This window comes from Chenopodium album, chromosome 16, assembly GCF_948465745.1.
Source record: "Chenopodium album chromosome 16, dcCheAlbu1.1, whole genome shotgun sequence".
NCBI classification, from domain to species: Eukaryota; Viridiplantae; Streptophyta; class Magnoliopsida; order Caryophyllales; family Amaranthaceae; genus Chenopodium; species Chenopodium album.
This window is the reverse complement of record NC_137849.1, coordinates 11,195,699-11,214,445: the sequence shown is the minus strand read 5'-3', so window position 1 is coordinate 11,214,445 and position 18,747 is coordinate 11,195,699. Positions and strand designations below refer to the sequence as shown.

Sequence of the window (18,747 nt, the reverse complement as noted above, 5' to 3'; positions counted from 1 at the left end):
GTTTATAGATCTATAATCACTGGCTATCCAATATCAAGGATTGGTGTATAAGTAGACAATTGTGGTGGGGACATCGTATACCAGTCTGGTATATTGTGGGAAGAGATTGTGAAGAAGAATATATAGTTGCCAGGAGTCCGGATGAAGCACTTCAGAAGGCTCAGCAGAAGTATGGGAAGGATGCAGAAATATATCAGGACCCAGATGTTCTAGATACTTGGTTTTCAAGGTTAGCTATTTATGTTGTATACTTGTCATTTAGAATATCAGTTGTATGCAATATTTCAAAGTCTTTGAGGCAAAAGTTTATTGTTAAACTAAGAAGACTACTATGTTCTTCATTGAGATTCAGTGAGAACTGAGGAGTCTTGAAAAATGTTTTTGTTCCTCTCAAGGCAACACCCATAAGATAGCCACATATGTAGAATGATAAGGGGCATCACAGAGGACAAGTAGTCTTCCATCTATGTCCAAACAAAACAAAACAAAAAAAAAAAAAAAAGAAAAAAGAAAGAGATAAATATAGAAGCTCCCTAATCATCTGAAATTTCATTTCTATGCAATCCTTCAAAATCTTTGAGATTTAAGTTTAATATGAGGCCAAGAAGACTGCTATCCTATAATGAGATTCAGATTGTTTATTCCTATTTACACAACACCCACAACATTTGTTTGTGGCAATGGGTTTTCCTCTCTTCACAGGGGAGAAGAACTAGAAAATAAGTCCTTGAAAGCTTCTGATTATATTGCAAGAAGTTGTTACCACAGGACTTGCACAATACAATCAATTACTGAGATATATTGGTCGTAGAAAATGATATCATCTACACAATAACTGTTCCTATATTGCAGGAGAAAATTTGACGGTCATTTACTCACTTGTGTATGACAGAAATTATTGACCTTATCTCATTTCTTATTCTCATTTCCTTTCATGGAATAATGGCACAAACTTTTATTCCATTTGTGAACACTAAAATTTCTGTAAGCTTCTGATGATGTTTTGCTTATACATTTTTCTCCAGCTCCTTGTGGCCCTTCAGCACACTGGGATGGCCTGATGTATCAGATGAGGTTTTTAAAAAATTCTATCCAACAACAATGCTTGAAACAGGGTAATTAAGAGCAATACTCTTCTCTCTGACTGCCACACCTGTTTGTAGTCTACGGTTGCATTAACTATGAGAATGTAACTTCAGTATGGAAAACCTGATAGTTGTAACTTGCTGCCTCTGTGAGGAAGAGTAGGGAGACTAGGGACAGCTGTAGACCACATCTTTCTTTTCAGCTACATGTAGTTTCTGTATGGAATCTATTTTCCCTTAAGTTTTGGTTTTCATTTTTGTATCGAAGATGTTTGGGAAAATGGATAAGATAACTGAAGAAGTGGATTGGTGTAGTATGGTAGTGGGTTCCATAGTCTACATAGAAAAAGGAACTGAGTAACTTACTAAACATTGGGTTATTGCTTGCTCACATGAAGATTTAACTTATAATTTTTAGTGCTTTTATATAGCTTGCATCAAGCAGTGCAGGTAGAGTATTTCTTGTTATTTCTTGACTATGTTGATAAATGTTTGATGATTCTGATGCTTGCCACCCCTTTGTACAGGCATGATATACTGTTCTTTTGGGTAGCGAGAATGGTTATGATGGGAATAGAGTTTACAGGAAATGTACCTTTTCGTTATGTATACCTGCATGGCCTCATTCGAGACTCTCAAGTGAGTGGCTTCCTAACTTATGAATCTGATTTGCATTTTTTATGGGAGGGTTGCACACAAAGGCATATGTTTGGAATCTGAAATCATGGGAATTTGCAGTTGCAAGGTGAATCCCAACCTATTCATATGAACATTCGGATGTTGAAAATTTAAAATGTTTTGGACCTATATTCTTTACTCTTGTCACTTATGCTGCTTTACAAAAGCTTCAGGCACAGAAAATCAACATACAATAATGAACATCAAGAACAATCGTTAGTCATTTCCTATCATTATTCATCTTTCAGTGCCAAGTTTGGGGGGGGGGGGGGGGGCGGAGTAGAAAGTGAGTTGAGGTAATATACAATTAAAACCTAATATGAGAGAAGGCAAGAAAGTTCTTGGAAAATATAATTACTAATTGGAAAAAAAAAAAAAAAACTGAAGGACCTGCCGATTGGGCTTTCCAGGGACCTGGTTAAGGGTCCATCTTCATTTTGCGCATATAACAAATTTGAGGAGCTTAATTATGGTGTTTTGTAACTTAATTATGCCCTATGCCTGATTGGATTTCCATATCGGGACTCCTCTTGTCCAACCTGATATTATGGAGTCAGATCAGATTATTCCGTTGCCAAGTCCCTTCCATGTATTGATTTCCTGCCAACTTTATCTACCAACTAAAAAAAGGATTTGCTTTTAGTCTGCTATCTTTTTATAATCAGTAAAAAAAAATGTTTTGCTAAAACTTCAAAAAGGGTAATACAGAAGGACAGGTTACCTTACAGAGTTTGAGCTCCCCATATTAAATAGAACATCCTTGAGTTGAGTACGAGTAAAAGTTAGATGATAGAATAACTAGAGATATACTTGCTTCTGAATTAGATGCGAAAGTCTGAAAAGGTTGTATTACTATATCTTTAAACTCGTAGTTTCTAACTTTATTTTATTCTTCTATTAATTTTTATTTTGTGTTTTAGGGAAGAAAGATGTCCAAAACACTGGGAAATGTAATTGATCCTGTTGACACAATCAAGGAGTTCGGAACTGATGCGTTACGATTTACACTTGCACTGGGAACTGCTGGTCAGGTCTGTTTAATGAAATTATAAAATCCTACACTATCATCTAATTGTTGGATTGTAGCTTCCATATCCTTATACCATCCTTTCTTTTTCCTAATCTCTTGTACTTCTGTTTCTCCTTTATAATTCTGATTTTTTTTTCGGTATCATTTTGAAATGCCTATTTCACTATGTACCACTGAGGTTAGTTTGCTCAAGATTCCCAATATTTGAATAAGTGCATGGTATACCTCAAAGGTTTGAAAAGATATTGCATAATAATACCCTTAATGATCAAACAGATGTCGACTTTCAGCAATTAAAACCTCAAAATAGTGAGATCCTTAATTTAAAATGCTGCAAAATAATCAAAGCATTTTATGTACTATTTTGAATTAAAACCTCATTCATTAGGAGTTTTTAATAACAAAAGTTAATTTCTGTTTGGTCTATTGGGGTGTTATCCAGTAATATTTCATACCTTAGGGCTGCACGACTGCACAGTACATTTATATTATTTTTTGAAACCTCGAGGGTACATGGTGATATAACCATTGATAAATCCTTTTCTTATGGTTTACAATATTATTCATATCTAATCAAAATATCATGTGAGGAAGACTTATAATAACTTTTTATAAGACCTGGGTACCTTTTCTATTTTCGGGATAATCTTTCGCTTTTGAGGTGTAACTTTTTAATGCTGCACAATAACTTACTGCATGTCCACATGCGGCTTCTATGCCACTAAAATGTGAATGCAATGCATGCACTCCTTAATTTGCTTAGATGGGGAGCACTGGTGAGATGCCAACTTGAATTGAGCAGGGAGTAGAGTACTGAGAGGTTTATAAACCTTGTAAGTAATCTCGTGATATCTTTCTATTGAGATATACTAAAGGTCCTTTCTTATACCAAACTGCTCATTTGGCTTCTAAGATATCCCATCTAATCTCCCGATCGATGTTGCCTCTTAATAATGCTATGATGTCTTCGTGGGACAAAAATGTATTGAAATTCCGCCGATGGCACACAATGGCTCCAGATGACTTATATTACAGTGTTATAGAATTGATTTTCTGGTTTGTATATTTGATGAATAAGAGGAAATTTTGAGATGAAAGCCTGGAAATTTGATTGATAATGGCAAAAGAAGTTGCAAAATGATAAAGTTAATAGCTTGAGGCTTACTCTCTTGATAACTTTAGGTTATCACTCTCTCTTAGTAACTTGAGGTTACCATTCTCTCTCATTCCGCATTACAAATATCATGCCTTTCTACTGCTATGCTACTACTTCTGTTTTATAATCAAGCAAAACTACAAAAATAACCTAACGTTAATATTGCTTGTCCTCTACTGCTCGATCAGAATTCAGTCCTATGTTGCCACACTCCCTAATGCTTCTTTAATTACTTTTGTCTCTTAGTGTTGCTCCTAGTACCGGGTTCATTACATAAGATATAAACTATTGAGCTTTGTTGCATCTTTTTAGAATTCATATAACCTTTTGAACTAATGCATTCTGATTTATTGGCCTTTTCTTTGTAATGATGTATGCTGAAGCCAGTCTTTCTATTTTCTCATGTTCATTCTCATACATCTACTGGTGAATAATGGGTTAGAAACTTGTAACTCTTATGATAATTATGGAGCCGAAAAAAAAAAGTTTTTTATGAATTGAACTATGAAAAGAGGACATTGTGCTAAAAAAGTAAAAACTTTTGGTTTAATATAGTGTTTGCTTAGGTATTTTATGAGCTACTATACATTTATACCTTGAAGCCAGATAACCATTGATGAACGTCATTGTATGGTGCCTTTTACATAAAATTTATTGGTTGATTGTTTACCGTCTCTAGCGGGGGTTCTTCATCAGAGTTTTCTTATATTATATATCGAATGTGTATACGTGTAAGCAGCCATGTTTGTTTAGCACTTTCTGTCATTCTTGGAGGAGTAACTTATTTGTCTTTCTGGAAAAACCTGGGTGAGTTTTATAATTTCATGTGGAATGATCTAGAAAGCTCATATTCTTAGTATTAGTGGATTAATTTGTTCTCTTTTGTGAGATGGCAATAATTAACTGATTACTTGTTGTTTAGTTCTTTAAAGGCTTCTTAGATGATCTAACAAATGTTAATACTGCCTCTTTGTTTTCAAACCAGGATCTCAATTTGTCAACAGAAAGATTGACTGCAAATAAGGCTTTCACGAATAAATTGTGGAATGCTGGGAAGTTTGTGCTACAAAACCTGCCTAACCAAAGTGATAGTTTAGCATGGGAAACTTTACATGCATTTGAGGTTGGTATATTTCCCGTTGTTTTAATGGCTAATATATTCTTAACCAAGCACCACAGCTTTCCTCTCTCATTTATACTTGTTGATTTCTGTTTCTCTCTCTGGTAATGTTTGAGTTCATATGATTGTTGTGTCAAGAAAGCTTCAATTTGCATATTGTTTCAGTTTGTTGCCAGTGAAAATGACAGGTTTTTTTACGTGAAATGTTAAAACGAAAACCAAATGAACAAGTTTCATTTGCATATCCTAGTGTTTTTTCTTGTTGCATGTCCATTTTTATCAAGCTGAGCCACAGGTTCCAATGTTTGATTTGTCTCTAGAGATGCAGATACATAGCATAGCATATGAACATATATCTAAGAATTTAAGAGTTAATTCTGGAGACCTTAAGGAATACAGTGAATCTGTAGTAGTTGCTATTTCCTGGAGGATATCTGTCCTCTTCTGTACTCTTGGTCTACTCTCTACTGTCTTTGTAGATCTGCTTATTCTATCGAAAAAAGTAAAGAATACCCCCTCCGTTCAGTTTTAATTGCAACATGTTGACTTTCACGTTTGCCAATGCATAACTATAACCGTCAATATCTTTAACTCATCAAGTAAAAATTATGTAAAGTTGATCTTTTGAAAATATACTTTGAGATGAATCTAAGATCCCAATTGACTACATTTTGCCTTAAATACCAAACACTAAGATAGTCAAATGAAAATTGTGATTAGTAGCAAATGTCAATACATTGCAAATAATACAATGTAATAATTGAGTTGTGAGCATATGACTCCGTTAGGAGGTATCTTTAATAGTATTTTTCCTATAAACAAATAGTATTCTTTCTCATTGGTAGCATCTTTATGTTGTATGATGGTAAGAGAACAAGAGTTATGAATTATATGGTTAGAAAGTTCATTGTGCCTCTTTTAGGTTACTAGTATGCCACCTTTAATGATATGATTTTAGTAATATGATTGAATATATGCTTATGGTTTGCCAAGACCCAAAAAGTGTTTTGAGTTTGTTTCTGATCTTTTAAGGAGTGGTTGGTAGGTGTTTGAAAATGTAAAGTGTAGTGATGAATGTGGAGAAGGTTTTGAGAAGCTAAATAATAATTCATTTTGGTAAATAAGAGGGATAGAAGTTTAATGAAGTTTCAAATCATAAGGGTGGTAATTTTCTTCTAGTGGCCTAATTTTTCTGAACAGAAAATGGAACCAAATCAAGAGGGACTCAGCCTAGCTCAAGATTCTTGCAGTCATATGGCTGTATTCTTAAAAGATGACTTGTATATTGTAAATTATGATACCCTTTTATGTCACTGTAGTTTTCATTGAAATATACTACAAAAGGAAGTATGACCATGTTGTTACTCTTTTAAGTGCTTTTTGCTTCTCATGTTGGAAGGTATATAATTTGGACAGTTCTGTTATGAATACTATAAGAAAATGTTTTCAACTCATTCCAATATAGTCTATATAGTTACTCGTTCTTGGTCACATGAGTCACATCTTACCTAGTACTGGAGTGAAGCTTTTTTAGGAAGTCATGGATAAAAACACTGCTTACATTGTTTTCTACGATTGATAAATTTTAGGATTGAATATTAATTGTAATTAAAGTGGCATGTGGCGCACTTGATTACTTCACTTTCAATTGTGATTAAGAGCAGGGTATTTTAAAATTTGCTTTAAATTATCAACCTAAGTAAATACTTACGAGTTTTTCTTTTCTCTTTGACCTTTTGCTAGCATCTTCTATCAATTTCATTTTCTTCTCTCTCTTTGTCCTGTTGGCTTTCCATCTGTTTGTGGTTCTGCATACGTGATTCTACGTATCGATTATTTTTTGAAATTAACATTTTTTCATAATTTAATGAGAACATTAGCACGTTGCTTATTATTTCTGGTTTTCCATTTTCTACTTTTAATTTAATTTTTACAGTTCGATAAAGAAGAGTCATTGCTGATATTGCGATTGCCAGAGTGCTGGGTGGTAAGAATTATTTAGGTTGTGCTTATGTTTATTGAATGCTGTACTCCTATATTATATTGAATTCATCTTCAATCAACAGGTATCAAAACTACACATGCTGATTGACCAAGTGACTACAAGTTATGACAAATTTTACTTCGGAGATGTTGCAAGAGAAACTTATGATTTCTTTTGGGGAGATTTTGCTGATTGGTATGCATTTCTAAGTTCTAATAATCTGTCCTTCTCAAATTGCTTCAATCATAGTTACAACAAAAAGTGAGCAATATAACTAATGAAATATATGAATATATTTTCTTGATACTACAGTAATAGGTTATAGTACATATCTTATAAATTGTGATATACTTCCTCCATTTCTTTTTAAATGCATTACTTTTTAAATAAGAAAGTTTCAAATTAGATGCTTCATTTCCTTTTTAGTTAATTAATTTACTCTATCTCTCTCATATCACATGGGTCCTCTTTTTTCTTTCTCTCTCTCTCATCTCCAAAAACTGCCTAGGAGTTTGTGTTTTTGCAAATGATGCAATAAAAAGATCGGAGGAAGTATTATATTTTGTAAAGATCATCCGTTATTACTAGGGGTGTAAATGAACCAAGCCGATCAATAAACTACTCTGGTCCAAGCTCGGTTCAAGCTCGTTCATGTTCGTTTAGTTGATAAATGAGCCGAGCTTGAACAAATTTTGAAGTTTGTTTAATAAATGAGCTTGAACACGAACATAGATATGTTCGTTCATATAATTTCATGAACAGCTCGTTTATCTATGTTTGCGAGCTACTCATTTATTTATATTTACAAATTATTTATTTATTCACAATTGTTTAATTTAATTTTAAAGTTTTTTAATAATTAAGATTTAATTCTAAGGTTTATAAATAGGATTTAATTATTATGCTAATTTAAAGTTTTTCAAATGTCAACAGTACAAAGCTTGTTATTACTAAGCTCGTTCATGAAACGCTCGTTTATCAGCTCGTTTAATAAACTAGTCGTTCACGAACATATAGTAATCTAAATGAGCCGAGCTTGAACAGATTTTTGAGCTCGTTCGAAAGCTCGGGATCGTGCTTGGACTCGCCTAAGTTAAATGAACTTGAACAAGGTAGTACTCGGCTCGGCTCAGCTCATTTACACTCCTAGTTATTACAGAATATGTACCTAAGTAACAGATTACAATAATATCAAGAATATATTAACACATATTCAGTACAATCAGACCTTTCATTAGGCAATGCGTAGGAACCTGAAAGAATGGATATATGTCACTTTGTAACTAATAATTAATCCTATTTCACTGTCCGTAGTTGGTTTCAAGGTAAAGAGGGGATTGAGGGTACTGTTTTAGTGGACTGTATGAATTTGCTTGTATAATGATGTCAGTGATTGGCTATCACATGCTATGTATCTTCATTGATATTCATTACAGATTACTCAATTTCCTACATCCTTTTGCCTATTCTATCAATGAAATTCTTCTCAATCAAAACTAAACTGCCCAAACTGTATTCTGCATTATTTTCTAATCTTACTAAAGTGAGTGTATGAACAAACAATGTTAACCTTATGAATATTTCTTTGTTTGACTTATTCAAATGAAATTCATGCCTATAATAGGTACATTGAAGCTAGCAAAGCTCGCCTCTACCAAGCAGGGGATAACTCTGTGTTCTATGCAGCAAAAGCAGTACTTCTGTATGTCTTTGAAAACATATTGAAAATTCTGCATCCGTTTATGCCATTTGTTACCGAGGCTCTTTGGCAGGTATGATGAGTGAACTTCATTAATAGTGGTCCTGCAGTACTGCATTTGTCTGGATAACTATAGCGACATTATTTTGGCTGAGCAGATTTAGATGCTGTGCCTAACTGTCACATGAAATCACTGAACAGTTATGTTATACTGGTTTATTAGCTCTTAGGTTAGAAGACTCTTGTTAATAAATTTCACAACTTTATGGTGTTATTCTAGAGGCCTTTACTTTTTTGTTAATGAGATTAGGTTTCAGATGTGTGGGTGCAATGTCTGATTCAATATTCATAATTACTGTTGTTAGAACAGTAAATCTCTTGGAAGGTAACCTGTCAGTAGTCTCCTTTAATATTCATTTGAGGAATAGGGACAGTTTAAAAATATCTAGTACATCCTGCCATCTTGTCCTGCAATAAATTTGGATAATTTATTCCTGTCAAGCTGTTGCTTTAGATTCTACAGTGGCCTGTTTTATTCTGTAACTATGAGACATGCCTTTTGCCTGTGATGTTTGTATGAATGAATTTGCCAAAGGAATTATTCATTAAAAAATAAGAACTAACAAAGAAATAAAATTAAAGTAGATAATACATGAAGCAGAGTCTCTATTTTCCTATTCACCATCTTCAATTTCTCCTGGCTCCAGCCTTTAAGGATGACATGGAAACGTGCAAACTGGAAAGAAGTTCTCTGACATGATAATGTAGTAGGAGACTTGGTTGGGGCTGAAAAGTATTGCTGTTAGGAGTTAGGACTATGCATTAAGATGCTGGGTGTGAATTGCTTCACTATATTTATAAAATCCTCTCAGATTAGATATAATGATTTTTTTTTTTTTTTTTTTTTTTTTTAAAGAACTATTTTTCCTCTGAAACAAACCTCAATTGCAGTAATAACATGCCTGAAACCTTTTGGGAGATTAAATGTTGTTCAAGTGTTGAGTGAGCTCAAGTGCTTTAATAAATCTGGTTAGCTTATGTTATATGTATTTGTGATCCCAAGCTTTTGTTCCATAAAAACAATGGTATTGTCACTAATTTTATAGCTAGTAAATTTAAGAAGCACAGGTCTGTTGGTGACATCATTTATAATTTTTATCGTATGTGATGGTTTTTTTGGGATTCAAATTAGTACTTATGTATTAGATAGTTGCTTCTGTTAGGGTTTTGATGGTGTTTTATGCTTTATGTAGGCAATCCCCCATCAAAAAGAGCCTCTGATAGTATCTTCATGGCCAAAAACTTCGCTTCCAGCGTATTCAAATGTGATAAAAAGATTTGAGAACTTTCAAGCTTTGGTGAGTGAATTCTTGGTGCACTAAAATCTTGTTTTTGATTTTTAATTTTTGTAAATTGATGTTTTTTAATACAATTCCAGTCATGATGTATGCTAATGTAAGAATGACAGAAATTAACTTTATCTGTTTCCAGACTAGGGCTATCCGTAATGTTAGAGCTGAATACTCGGTTGAGCCAGTGAAACGGATATCTGCAACTATAGTTGCCAACCCTGACGTTCTCCAGTACATCTCTGTAAGTATACAACTAATGTCTTCCAGCCTGTTTATGAATGTTCTAATGATATGCTAATAGATGAGTATTTATGTGTGTATTTTTTAATCTTAATGTGACTCACATCAGTATCATCTAAATATATTTTAAACACTGATGTGAACTTGTGTTATAGTCCGTATACTACAATTTCAAGTTAGGCTTTGGAAAGGCTCATGAAAAAAAAGGGTCAGTTCTCTCTTAAGTTTTTAGATAGGATGTTTTTCTTCTTGAATGAATTGCTTGATGTCATCCTTTGTTTTGCCTCATTTCATGTCAGCAATAACAGTCATCCTAAGTAGTTGTTCAGAGTAATTAATTATGTTATACAATACAGTCAAACTTTTCTTTATCACCTTGTTGCGTATGTTAAGGCGTGGGCCGTCCTCTGTGCATCGCACCATGTACCTTTGTGGTTATTCTTTTTGTTTACGAGCCAAAATAATAAACTAGTGCTCTATTCTGGACATTTGAGAAGAATTGCATAGCTGAGATGACTGGGACTTAGTAAGGCTTTGTACGGAGTATTGTAGGAAACATTTGGTTATTCTGATGTGTGTGTGTGTGAGAGAGAGAGAGAGATTTGGTGGCGGGCGGGCAAGGTATGCATCCTAGCGTTCCAGTTGGTGGTGGGCGGGCGAGGGGTGCTTGACTGCTTGCGTGTTTGTGTGTGTGTGGCAATACATTGCTTTTTGCTTGGTCTCCTGAGGTTGTAATTAGTGGCTATCCTATTTCTCTAACTGTGTTTAAAAAGAAATGTTAAATGTTATCATCTTTCATAACAGGAAGAGAGAGATGTTCTAGCTCTCCTATCCAAACTGGACCTGCAAGCCTTGCGTTTTGCAGAATCACTTCCAGGTTTGTCATCATTACAGTTGAATATTGTTCTTAAACTCTAAAAATGATGATTTACTCTATTAATACATATTAACACTTTCATCACCAGAAGATGCAAATCAATCAATTCACATAGTTGCCAGTGAAGGTTTGGAAGCATATCTTCCTCTTGCCGATATGGTAGATATCTCTGCTGAATTGCAGCGGCTTCACAAGCGTCTTCTTAAGATGGAAGGGGAGTATAAAGGCCTTAAAGCTCGCCTTGGTTCTCCGCAGGTAGGAGATGTTTTGGTCACTAACCTCTGTCTTAACTTTTGATCTTTCTTTCTTAATTGTATTATACTATCTATAGTATGCCCATATATCGGTGCAAAAGAGGCTAGAGCCTTGAGCTGGTGATTTTATTTTGTTGACATTTCATATCCACTCACATCACACCCATATATCCAATCATTTCATGCCAAAAAGCAACACTTGAATGGGTTAGGGTAGTACTTATATAGAAGAGACTGAAATAAAAGATATCTAGCTTATACGAAGTATGATCTAAGTTCTCTCTTCATCTTATTTACCACTCCATGGGCATTTATTAGCATTTGCCTGTTTTTTTTTCTTATTTATTATTTTTTTTTAAATTAACATAAATTCTTTCTGAGTCTTTCCGATTTTCTTTTCATACCCATAGTTTTTGGAGAAAGCTCCCGCAGAAATTGTCCAGGCATCTCAAGAAAAAGCTGAGGAAATGGAGGAGAAAATAAATCTGACCAAAAACCGAATAGCTTTTCTTGAATCTACAGTTTTGGTGACAAACAGTTAAAGTGAGTGATACTAGCTGCTTCTTTTGCTTATTTGTCTTTATGTTGGATCCTGTAAATTGATATTTCAGCATAATAAAGGTGAATGGTCAGGCATCTCCAGGTTATTCGTCGGTGTTTTTGCTGTTAAGAGGATTGTGGTAGGCTGGTAGCATTCAAACTGAGAATCTTAGAAGACATATTCTGTTGATGTTGCTGTTAAGAGGATTGAGGTAGGCAGGTAGCATTCAAGCTTGAGAATCTTCGAAGACATTTTCTGTTGATTCAAAGCAACACATCATGCAATTTTGACTCTCCTACATTCATGTATAGTGGTATTTAAATATAAATCTTTGACTTTAGCCATTTTCATGGTACTCCTCTCTATTTAAGAGTTAAGGTACATCAATTTAGCTATTGAACAACTATATTCAACAACTATATTATTACCCCCAAAACGTGGACCAACCCCATAGTGACATGTGGCCAATCAAAGGGCGACACGTGTCCCTATAGAAAGATGAAACGTATGCAAGCACTGCAAAGAGTAGTTATTAAACCCTACACCCAAGATTAAGGAGATCTAGCTACACCCCTCATCCACATCCTCCCGCATCCCATACCCAAGTGGCCTAACAAACTGCTACCCCAACTTCCCAAGCCACAAAAAATTAAAAAAAAAATTACACTCACAGTCAATGTTTTATTTTCTCTCTCATCCATTTCTTCTCTACCAATCTAATTCATACTAGGAAATATAAACTCTTCGATTTCGATCAGTTGAAGATGTATAAAAGGGAGGCAATAGCAGCAAATTCTATATAGGCCCTATTTTTCTCAATCTTATATTTAATTGTAACAAAATATATAATTTATGTTAATATATCTTATTCTGAAGTTTATTTTCAATTAAAATATAATAATTTTACTTTTTTTTCATCATTTGCTACTTTGTGATAGAATTATTTGATTGAATTTTTTTTATTTTTTTAATTTTTTTTTATTTGATCATATTTTCTATGTTATATTTTGTTGTTATGTGATTAATTTTTAGATCAAACTAGCAACTATAATGCTTCCAATAAATCATATGTGCTCACATTGAAAAAGCATGATGTAACTTACTAACTTATGTTCATTATGATGATATAATTTCCAGATTAACTAAAATGATTAGACACCACTTTTTATTTATGAACATTATGAGTATATATGCATAATTCCTCAATTCGAAATTTAAATTATATAAATTCGATGCTCATTTTGAGATAAGTTGATGTTCATTTTGAAATAAGTTAGTGTTCTTTTTGAGATAATCTAATGTTAATTTATTATTAGTTCAATCATTGTGAAATAGGGTGAGTTGTATACATTTATTCACATATTAATAAATGATTATTTAAATATAAATCATGTTTATTCGCTTATTTTAATATATTCGTTTCATGTTCTTCGATCATTATCTTTCATGATTATTTCCAAGCTAACATATGTTCATTTATATAATAATAGATGTTCTATCTTCTTCATCCATATAAAGTTATTTCGATTGTCAATTGTTATTTTCATATATATATTGGTTCATTTCAACACTAAATCTTGTTCAAATCCAATAATTTATACGAAATATGTTTTATCTATCAGGTATAAAAAGAGTCGTGGATATAGTGAGTTAGACCACACACTAACAAGAAAAAAAAGGAAGACGACAAAAGAAAGAAACCAAGAAGGCATGCAAGCAACATATATAAACCAATAAGAACAGCTTGAAGTTTTTGAATTTGAATCGAGAACTTTATTGTGTTTGATTTTATGTGTGGAGTTGTATTGTATATTTTTATCCAATATTTCAATTGTTGTCATGTACAATTTTACTTTGATGTAGTTGAGAAGGAAATGAACTTTTTCATTTTCCTTGAATAATACTATAAATCACATCCTTTGGAATTAAGCAAAATCCAACTAGTATATATAAAATGTTCATATTAGAAAAGCAACATGTTCATAAACAAAAAAACTAAATGTTCATAACAACTTAATTCGGTGATTGAGCATTAATATTTGTCAATTTTGAATCTTCAACGACTATATTATAATATTTAACAAACAAGTTATACTTCTTATGTCATAATTATACAATAGCAGGGATATTATTTGCTAGATTTATCGTAAAATTGTTACTAAAATTTTAAAAAATGTTTTTTGTGCATACTATATTAGAACAATGAACATGTTCATTATCACATTATTACCAGTTCATCAAAATCTTGCCCTTAATCATTTCTTTTACTATCTCTTTTACTATATATTCATTATCATATTATTAAATGTTCATTATCGTATCATTAAATGATCAACAATAATAACATTAATTAGGATGACCTAAGATGTTACTTCGCGGCTATTTCAAAATTCTCCCACTTTTATTCATGTATAATTTCATATTGATTTTGTCAAATATATATATATATATATATATATATATATATATATATATATATATATATATATATATATATATATATATATATATATATATATATATATATATATATATATATATATATATATATATATATATATATATATTTCCATATTGATAAATGTTCAATTTCATTCCAATAAATGATCATTTCATTTGATACTAAAATTTATTCTCACTTTATCTATGTACATATTCATATTTTAAAATGTTCATTTTCATTCTAATACATGATCATTTCATTTTAATAGATGTCTTTTTGCGATATTCATACATGATAATTCACATACTTCGATATATAATTATTATTATTATTATTATTATTATTATTATTAAGCTACATATATTCATTTTCATGATTCAAAGAATAATTATATGCAATAAAATTTGTTTTGACAAGAATAATGTGTGATAAACTGAAAAGTAAAATGCTATACTATGTATATGTATATTATTTATTCAATTCCCTTTGAGATTTATATATAGTTGTGTTAATTTATATATTTTTATCAAAATGAACAATATCCATATTTTTTCCTCAATCATCTATCAGTACCCTCCCTTTTTTTTCAATAATAAGTACAAAGATACAAAGTCTATGCTTTTTAATCTATAATCCTCGTAAATAAACTATTTAAAATAATACATGTTCATTTGCAAGTCGTTATATGTTCATTTATATACTTCTTATAATTATATATACATAAAAAAAAAGTGATTTTACAAAAAAAAAAAGGTTATAAACTCTTTGGTAAAACCACAAACTCATCAATGGTGATTTCAGATTCACTCTTTATTATTTTCTCTTCTTTTCTGTCATTGGATTTCCCCTCTAACCCACTCAACTTCAGCCACAACAACCACCGTTGCCTCGTTGCCGCTGCTGCCACCACAACCATCAATGTCTCGCGGTCGCTACCACAACAACCACCATCGATCATCTCACCATCACTGTTGTCAAAATAACAACATTGCAATTTGTTTATTGAGTTGATTCCCCATGAGTTAGGATCATCATTTGTTTTATTAAAATCGATGTTATGGAAATCTCTTCACACGGTCTCTTTTATACCGTACATACAGTAATTTTTTTTTTTTAACATATAATTGAAACTCAAATCACTGCCATAATGCCCTATGCCCATAACCAACTTGGAATGGTATATGATGAATGATTAATAATAAAGTCTAGCTACTAAGATCATAGTGCTCAAGGATTAAAGTCGGTCTCCAAACGAAATATTGGTGAAAAATATTATCGTAAAACGAGAAGTAGTGGTATGTAATTGTGTACAGTGTCATTTTGAGGGGGGTGTAGGTAGTTTTGCCTACACATGGGTCTAGGTAAAAATTTACTTGCAAAGAACACCTGAAAAAGAAAGAAAAGGGTCTCTTTACATCAGAAGGCCCAAATCCCGAGAAAGTAATATATCTATTTTATATAGTATTTTACCCCCATCCCATGGTCATAATTAGTAGTGTTTTTGGCTCTTTGGAGCCACTTTTATTACTAATTGGTGTTTTCGTAGTTTTGTACGAAATTACATCTTTGGAGCTTTTTCCCAGGATTATTGCGGTACAACTACGAGCATTTGAAGGCATGATCTATTGCATTTGGACACCAAGTATTCAAGACTTGAAGTGGAGATTCGAATTGGGCCAAGAATGAAGCCCAATCCAAGTCCGGCATATAGCCGGGCCCGATCAGACGGTGCCTCGCCCGATCGGGTGGATGCCCAGAACGAGTGGGCGAAGAAAAAGGCGGGCTCGATCGGGCGGTGCCTCGCCCGATCGGGCGCGTGTTTCTGAGGAGAAGTTTAAGCGTCGTTTAAGTTGTTTTAACTTAGGATTTTCGAGCTTAGTATAGATACGCTTTTGTTAAGCGAGTTTAGGATTCTCTTTTCCCTTCCCTTACTCTCTCTCTCTTTCTCTTTCTAACTTTTCTCTCTCTCTCCTCTTAAACTCCAGTATTATTTTCTCTCACTACAACTCTTTGTTTAGTTCCATCTCTTGTTTCCTTCAACTTTGGTAACGATTTCTTCTCCTTTAATCTCAGTTATTTATTCTCTCTCTTTCATCATGATTTGTTTAATTACTTTGTTTAGTTTATATTTAATTATGTGTGAGTAATTTTCTTTCTAGGGTTAAGGGGATCCATAAATAATATGAAGGGGTAATTTATTATTGTTAATTGTCAATGCTTAATTAATTTCCTATTGATTGATTTAATGCTATGCGGTTAGATTTGGCCAGATTTAATTCGTATGAGTTTAGCAATATTGATTCGAGATCCGAGAGATGAGAATTGATGTTTAGGCTTAATTTCAATAGGCGGACTAATTTATAAATGGTTAATTCGAGATTCAAGAGATGAGATTTAATATCGGTAAATTAACTCTGTGATTGTAATACGTAGCGAAAGCCCTTTATGATCTGATTAATTGATGCATTGATGATTGATTGTTATGATTTACCCTGGAATATTGTTTATTGGTGAACCTATTCCCTATTCTTTTATTTCGTTGATTTTCCTCCTACTTTTATTCCTTCCCACTTTTACTCTTAGTAGTTTAGTTCCCTTTTACAATAACAATTTGGTTACTTGATAATTTAGATTATATTGATTAATTAGGAATAAATTAACTCGTTTCCCTGTGGTTCGACCCTTCTTCCCTATCTACATAGTTAGTGGATTTAGGTATTATTTTTATTGGGTGATTACGACTTTAGCCCGTCAAAATTTGGCGTCGTTGCCGGGGAAACAATTTTATTTTTATTTCTGATTGTTTTTAGTCTAGATTATTTTCTTTCGTCCTAGAGAACGTACGTTCTCTAGAACAGTTCTCATATTTGTCGTCTAGTTCTTTGTGTATGCCCAGGTGTTCCAGATCAGGTTATATCCCATTCGACGCTGAGATCAAAAGCTCTTTTCATAGACAAAAGAATCTTTACAAGCAAATCCTGGCGGGTTCTCGGGATAACAACAATCGTCGAGACTCTCCAACTGATTCTAGTGATTCAGAAGTACCTTCTGATTCAAAATCAGAGATGACAACACCTAAGAAGCTCAGTGATTATTCGCAGCCGACGCTTACAGATTTTCCACATCTTACTCCCACTCCGGCTCTTGATGGGGTACAATTCGAGATTAAACCCCAATTTATCACGATGATAGAAAGGAAGCAATTCAGTGGAGATAAGGGTGAAGACCCAAATCTTCATATTGTAGACTACTGTCAATATTGTAATACCATCAGGCAAGCTGGGGTCACACAGGACCAAATCAGGGAGATTCTTTTTACTTTTTCTTTATGTGGAAAAGCCAAATTATGGAATAATGGATTAAATAGAACCGCACTTGGTATAACTAACTGGGAGACTCTTGTTTTAAATTTCTATAATAAATATTACCCTGCAGAAAGGATAGTTTTGCTAAGAAGCGCAATTTAAAACTTTGCCCAAGAGCTAGATGAAACTTTATATGAGGCTTGGGAAAGATTTAAAGATTTGCAGAGGGAGTGTCCCCACCATAATTTGGCACAGTGGTAGTTAATCCAAACCTTTTATAATGGGATTGGAAATTTATCTAGAACAATATTGGATTCTGCAGCTAGTGGGAGGTTTATGAACCTTAATGTTGATGATGCAGGTCAAGTTATCGAAGATATGGCAATCCACAATTCCCAATATGGGAATCCTAGAGGCTTTGCTAACAAAGGGAAACATAGTGCTGACTCTGTATCCTTTTTATAAGCTCAATTAACCTCTATTTGTCAAAAATTAGATAATCTTAGTACTGCAAATATAGCTAATGTTTCTGCAATTAATAATAATGCTAATGAGGCTTTTTGTGAAAATTGTGGAATTGTAGGTCATTGGGAGCAAGATTGCTGGAGTTCCGTGGAGCAAGTCAATGCCTTTCAAGCTTATAGACAGAATGACCCATACTCCAACACCTACAATCCCGCGTTCCGGAATCATCCATATCTTTCTTGCCGGAGCACCAATGTTCAAAATCCGCCACCTCCACAACAATCACAGGCGCCACAACAACCGCAGCAGAAATATTACCACCCCAATGCTGGCCAGAAGAACCAACCACAACAACCCTTTTCATCTTCCGACCCTGCTTTGGTAGAAATCAGAGCGATGCTGGCTAGTATGCAAAAGCACATGGAGAGTAGAGATGCTCAAATTGATTCGATCATAGCACATAACAAAATAGTAGATAATCAAATTGCGCAGATTTCTTCTACTCTACAAGCCCGTCA

The 18,747-nt window shown here is 33.3% G+C and overlaps 1 protein-coding gene and 1 non-coding gene across 8 annotated transcripts in view; one reads left to right on the top strand and one right to left on the bottom strand.

Moving 5' to 3' along the window:
- Positions 1 to 13,935, top strand: part of LOC145586234 (valine--tRNA ligase, chloroplastic/mitochondrial 2-like) — a 31,341-nt gene extending 17,406 nt beyond the window's left edge. The window contains exons 15-29 of one of the 7 annotated variants that reach the window (XR_014100831.1): positions 9 to 229; positions 1,026 to 1,115; positions 1,613 to 1,724; positions 2,684 to 2,794; positions 4,935 to 5,072; positions 7,006 to 7,056; positions 7,136 to 7,248; positions 8,678 to 8,825; positions 10,006 to 10,110; positions 10,244 to 10,345; positions 11,149 to 11,221; positions 11,310 to 11,476; positions 11,886 to 12,018; positions 12,119 to 12,227; positions 13,639 to 13,935. Coding sequence is in view for 3 of the 7 variants with exons in the window: in XM_081643018.1 (XP_081499144.1) it covers positions 9 to 229; positions 1,026 to 1,115; positions 1,613 to 1,724; positions 2,684 to 2,794; positions 4,935 to 5,072; positions 7,006 to 7,056; positions 7,136 to 7,248; positions 8,678 to 8,825; positions 10,006 to 10,110; positions 10,244 to 10,345; positions 11,149 to 11,221; positions 11,310 to 11,476; positions 11,886 to 12,017 (1,563 nt within the window). In the remaining 4 variants the exon portion in view is untranslated. Of the gene's footprint in view, positions 1 to 8; positions 230 to 1,025; positions 1,116 to 1,612; positions 1,725 to 2,683; positions 2,795 to 4,934; positions 5,073 to 7,005; positions 7,057 to 7,135; positions 7,249 to 8,677; positions 8,826 to 10,005; positions 10,111 to 10,243; positions 10,346 to 11,148; positions 11,222 to 11,309; positions 11,477 to 11,885; positions 12,019 to 12,096; positions 12,937 to 13,638 lie in introns of those variants that run through there. The other 6 variants (XR_014100832.1, XR_014100830.1, XR_014100829.1 and 3 more) reach the window with 6 other exon arrangements.
- Positions 13,936 to 17,905: 3,970 nt separating this feature from the next.
- LOC145587112 (small nucleolar RNA R71) lies at positions 17,906 to 18,012 on the bottom strand. The gene has a single exon (XR_014101144.1). It is a non-coding gene; the product is annotated as a small nucleolar RNA R71 (small nucleolar RNA).
- Positions 18,013 to 18,747: the final 735 nt, after the last annotated feature.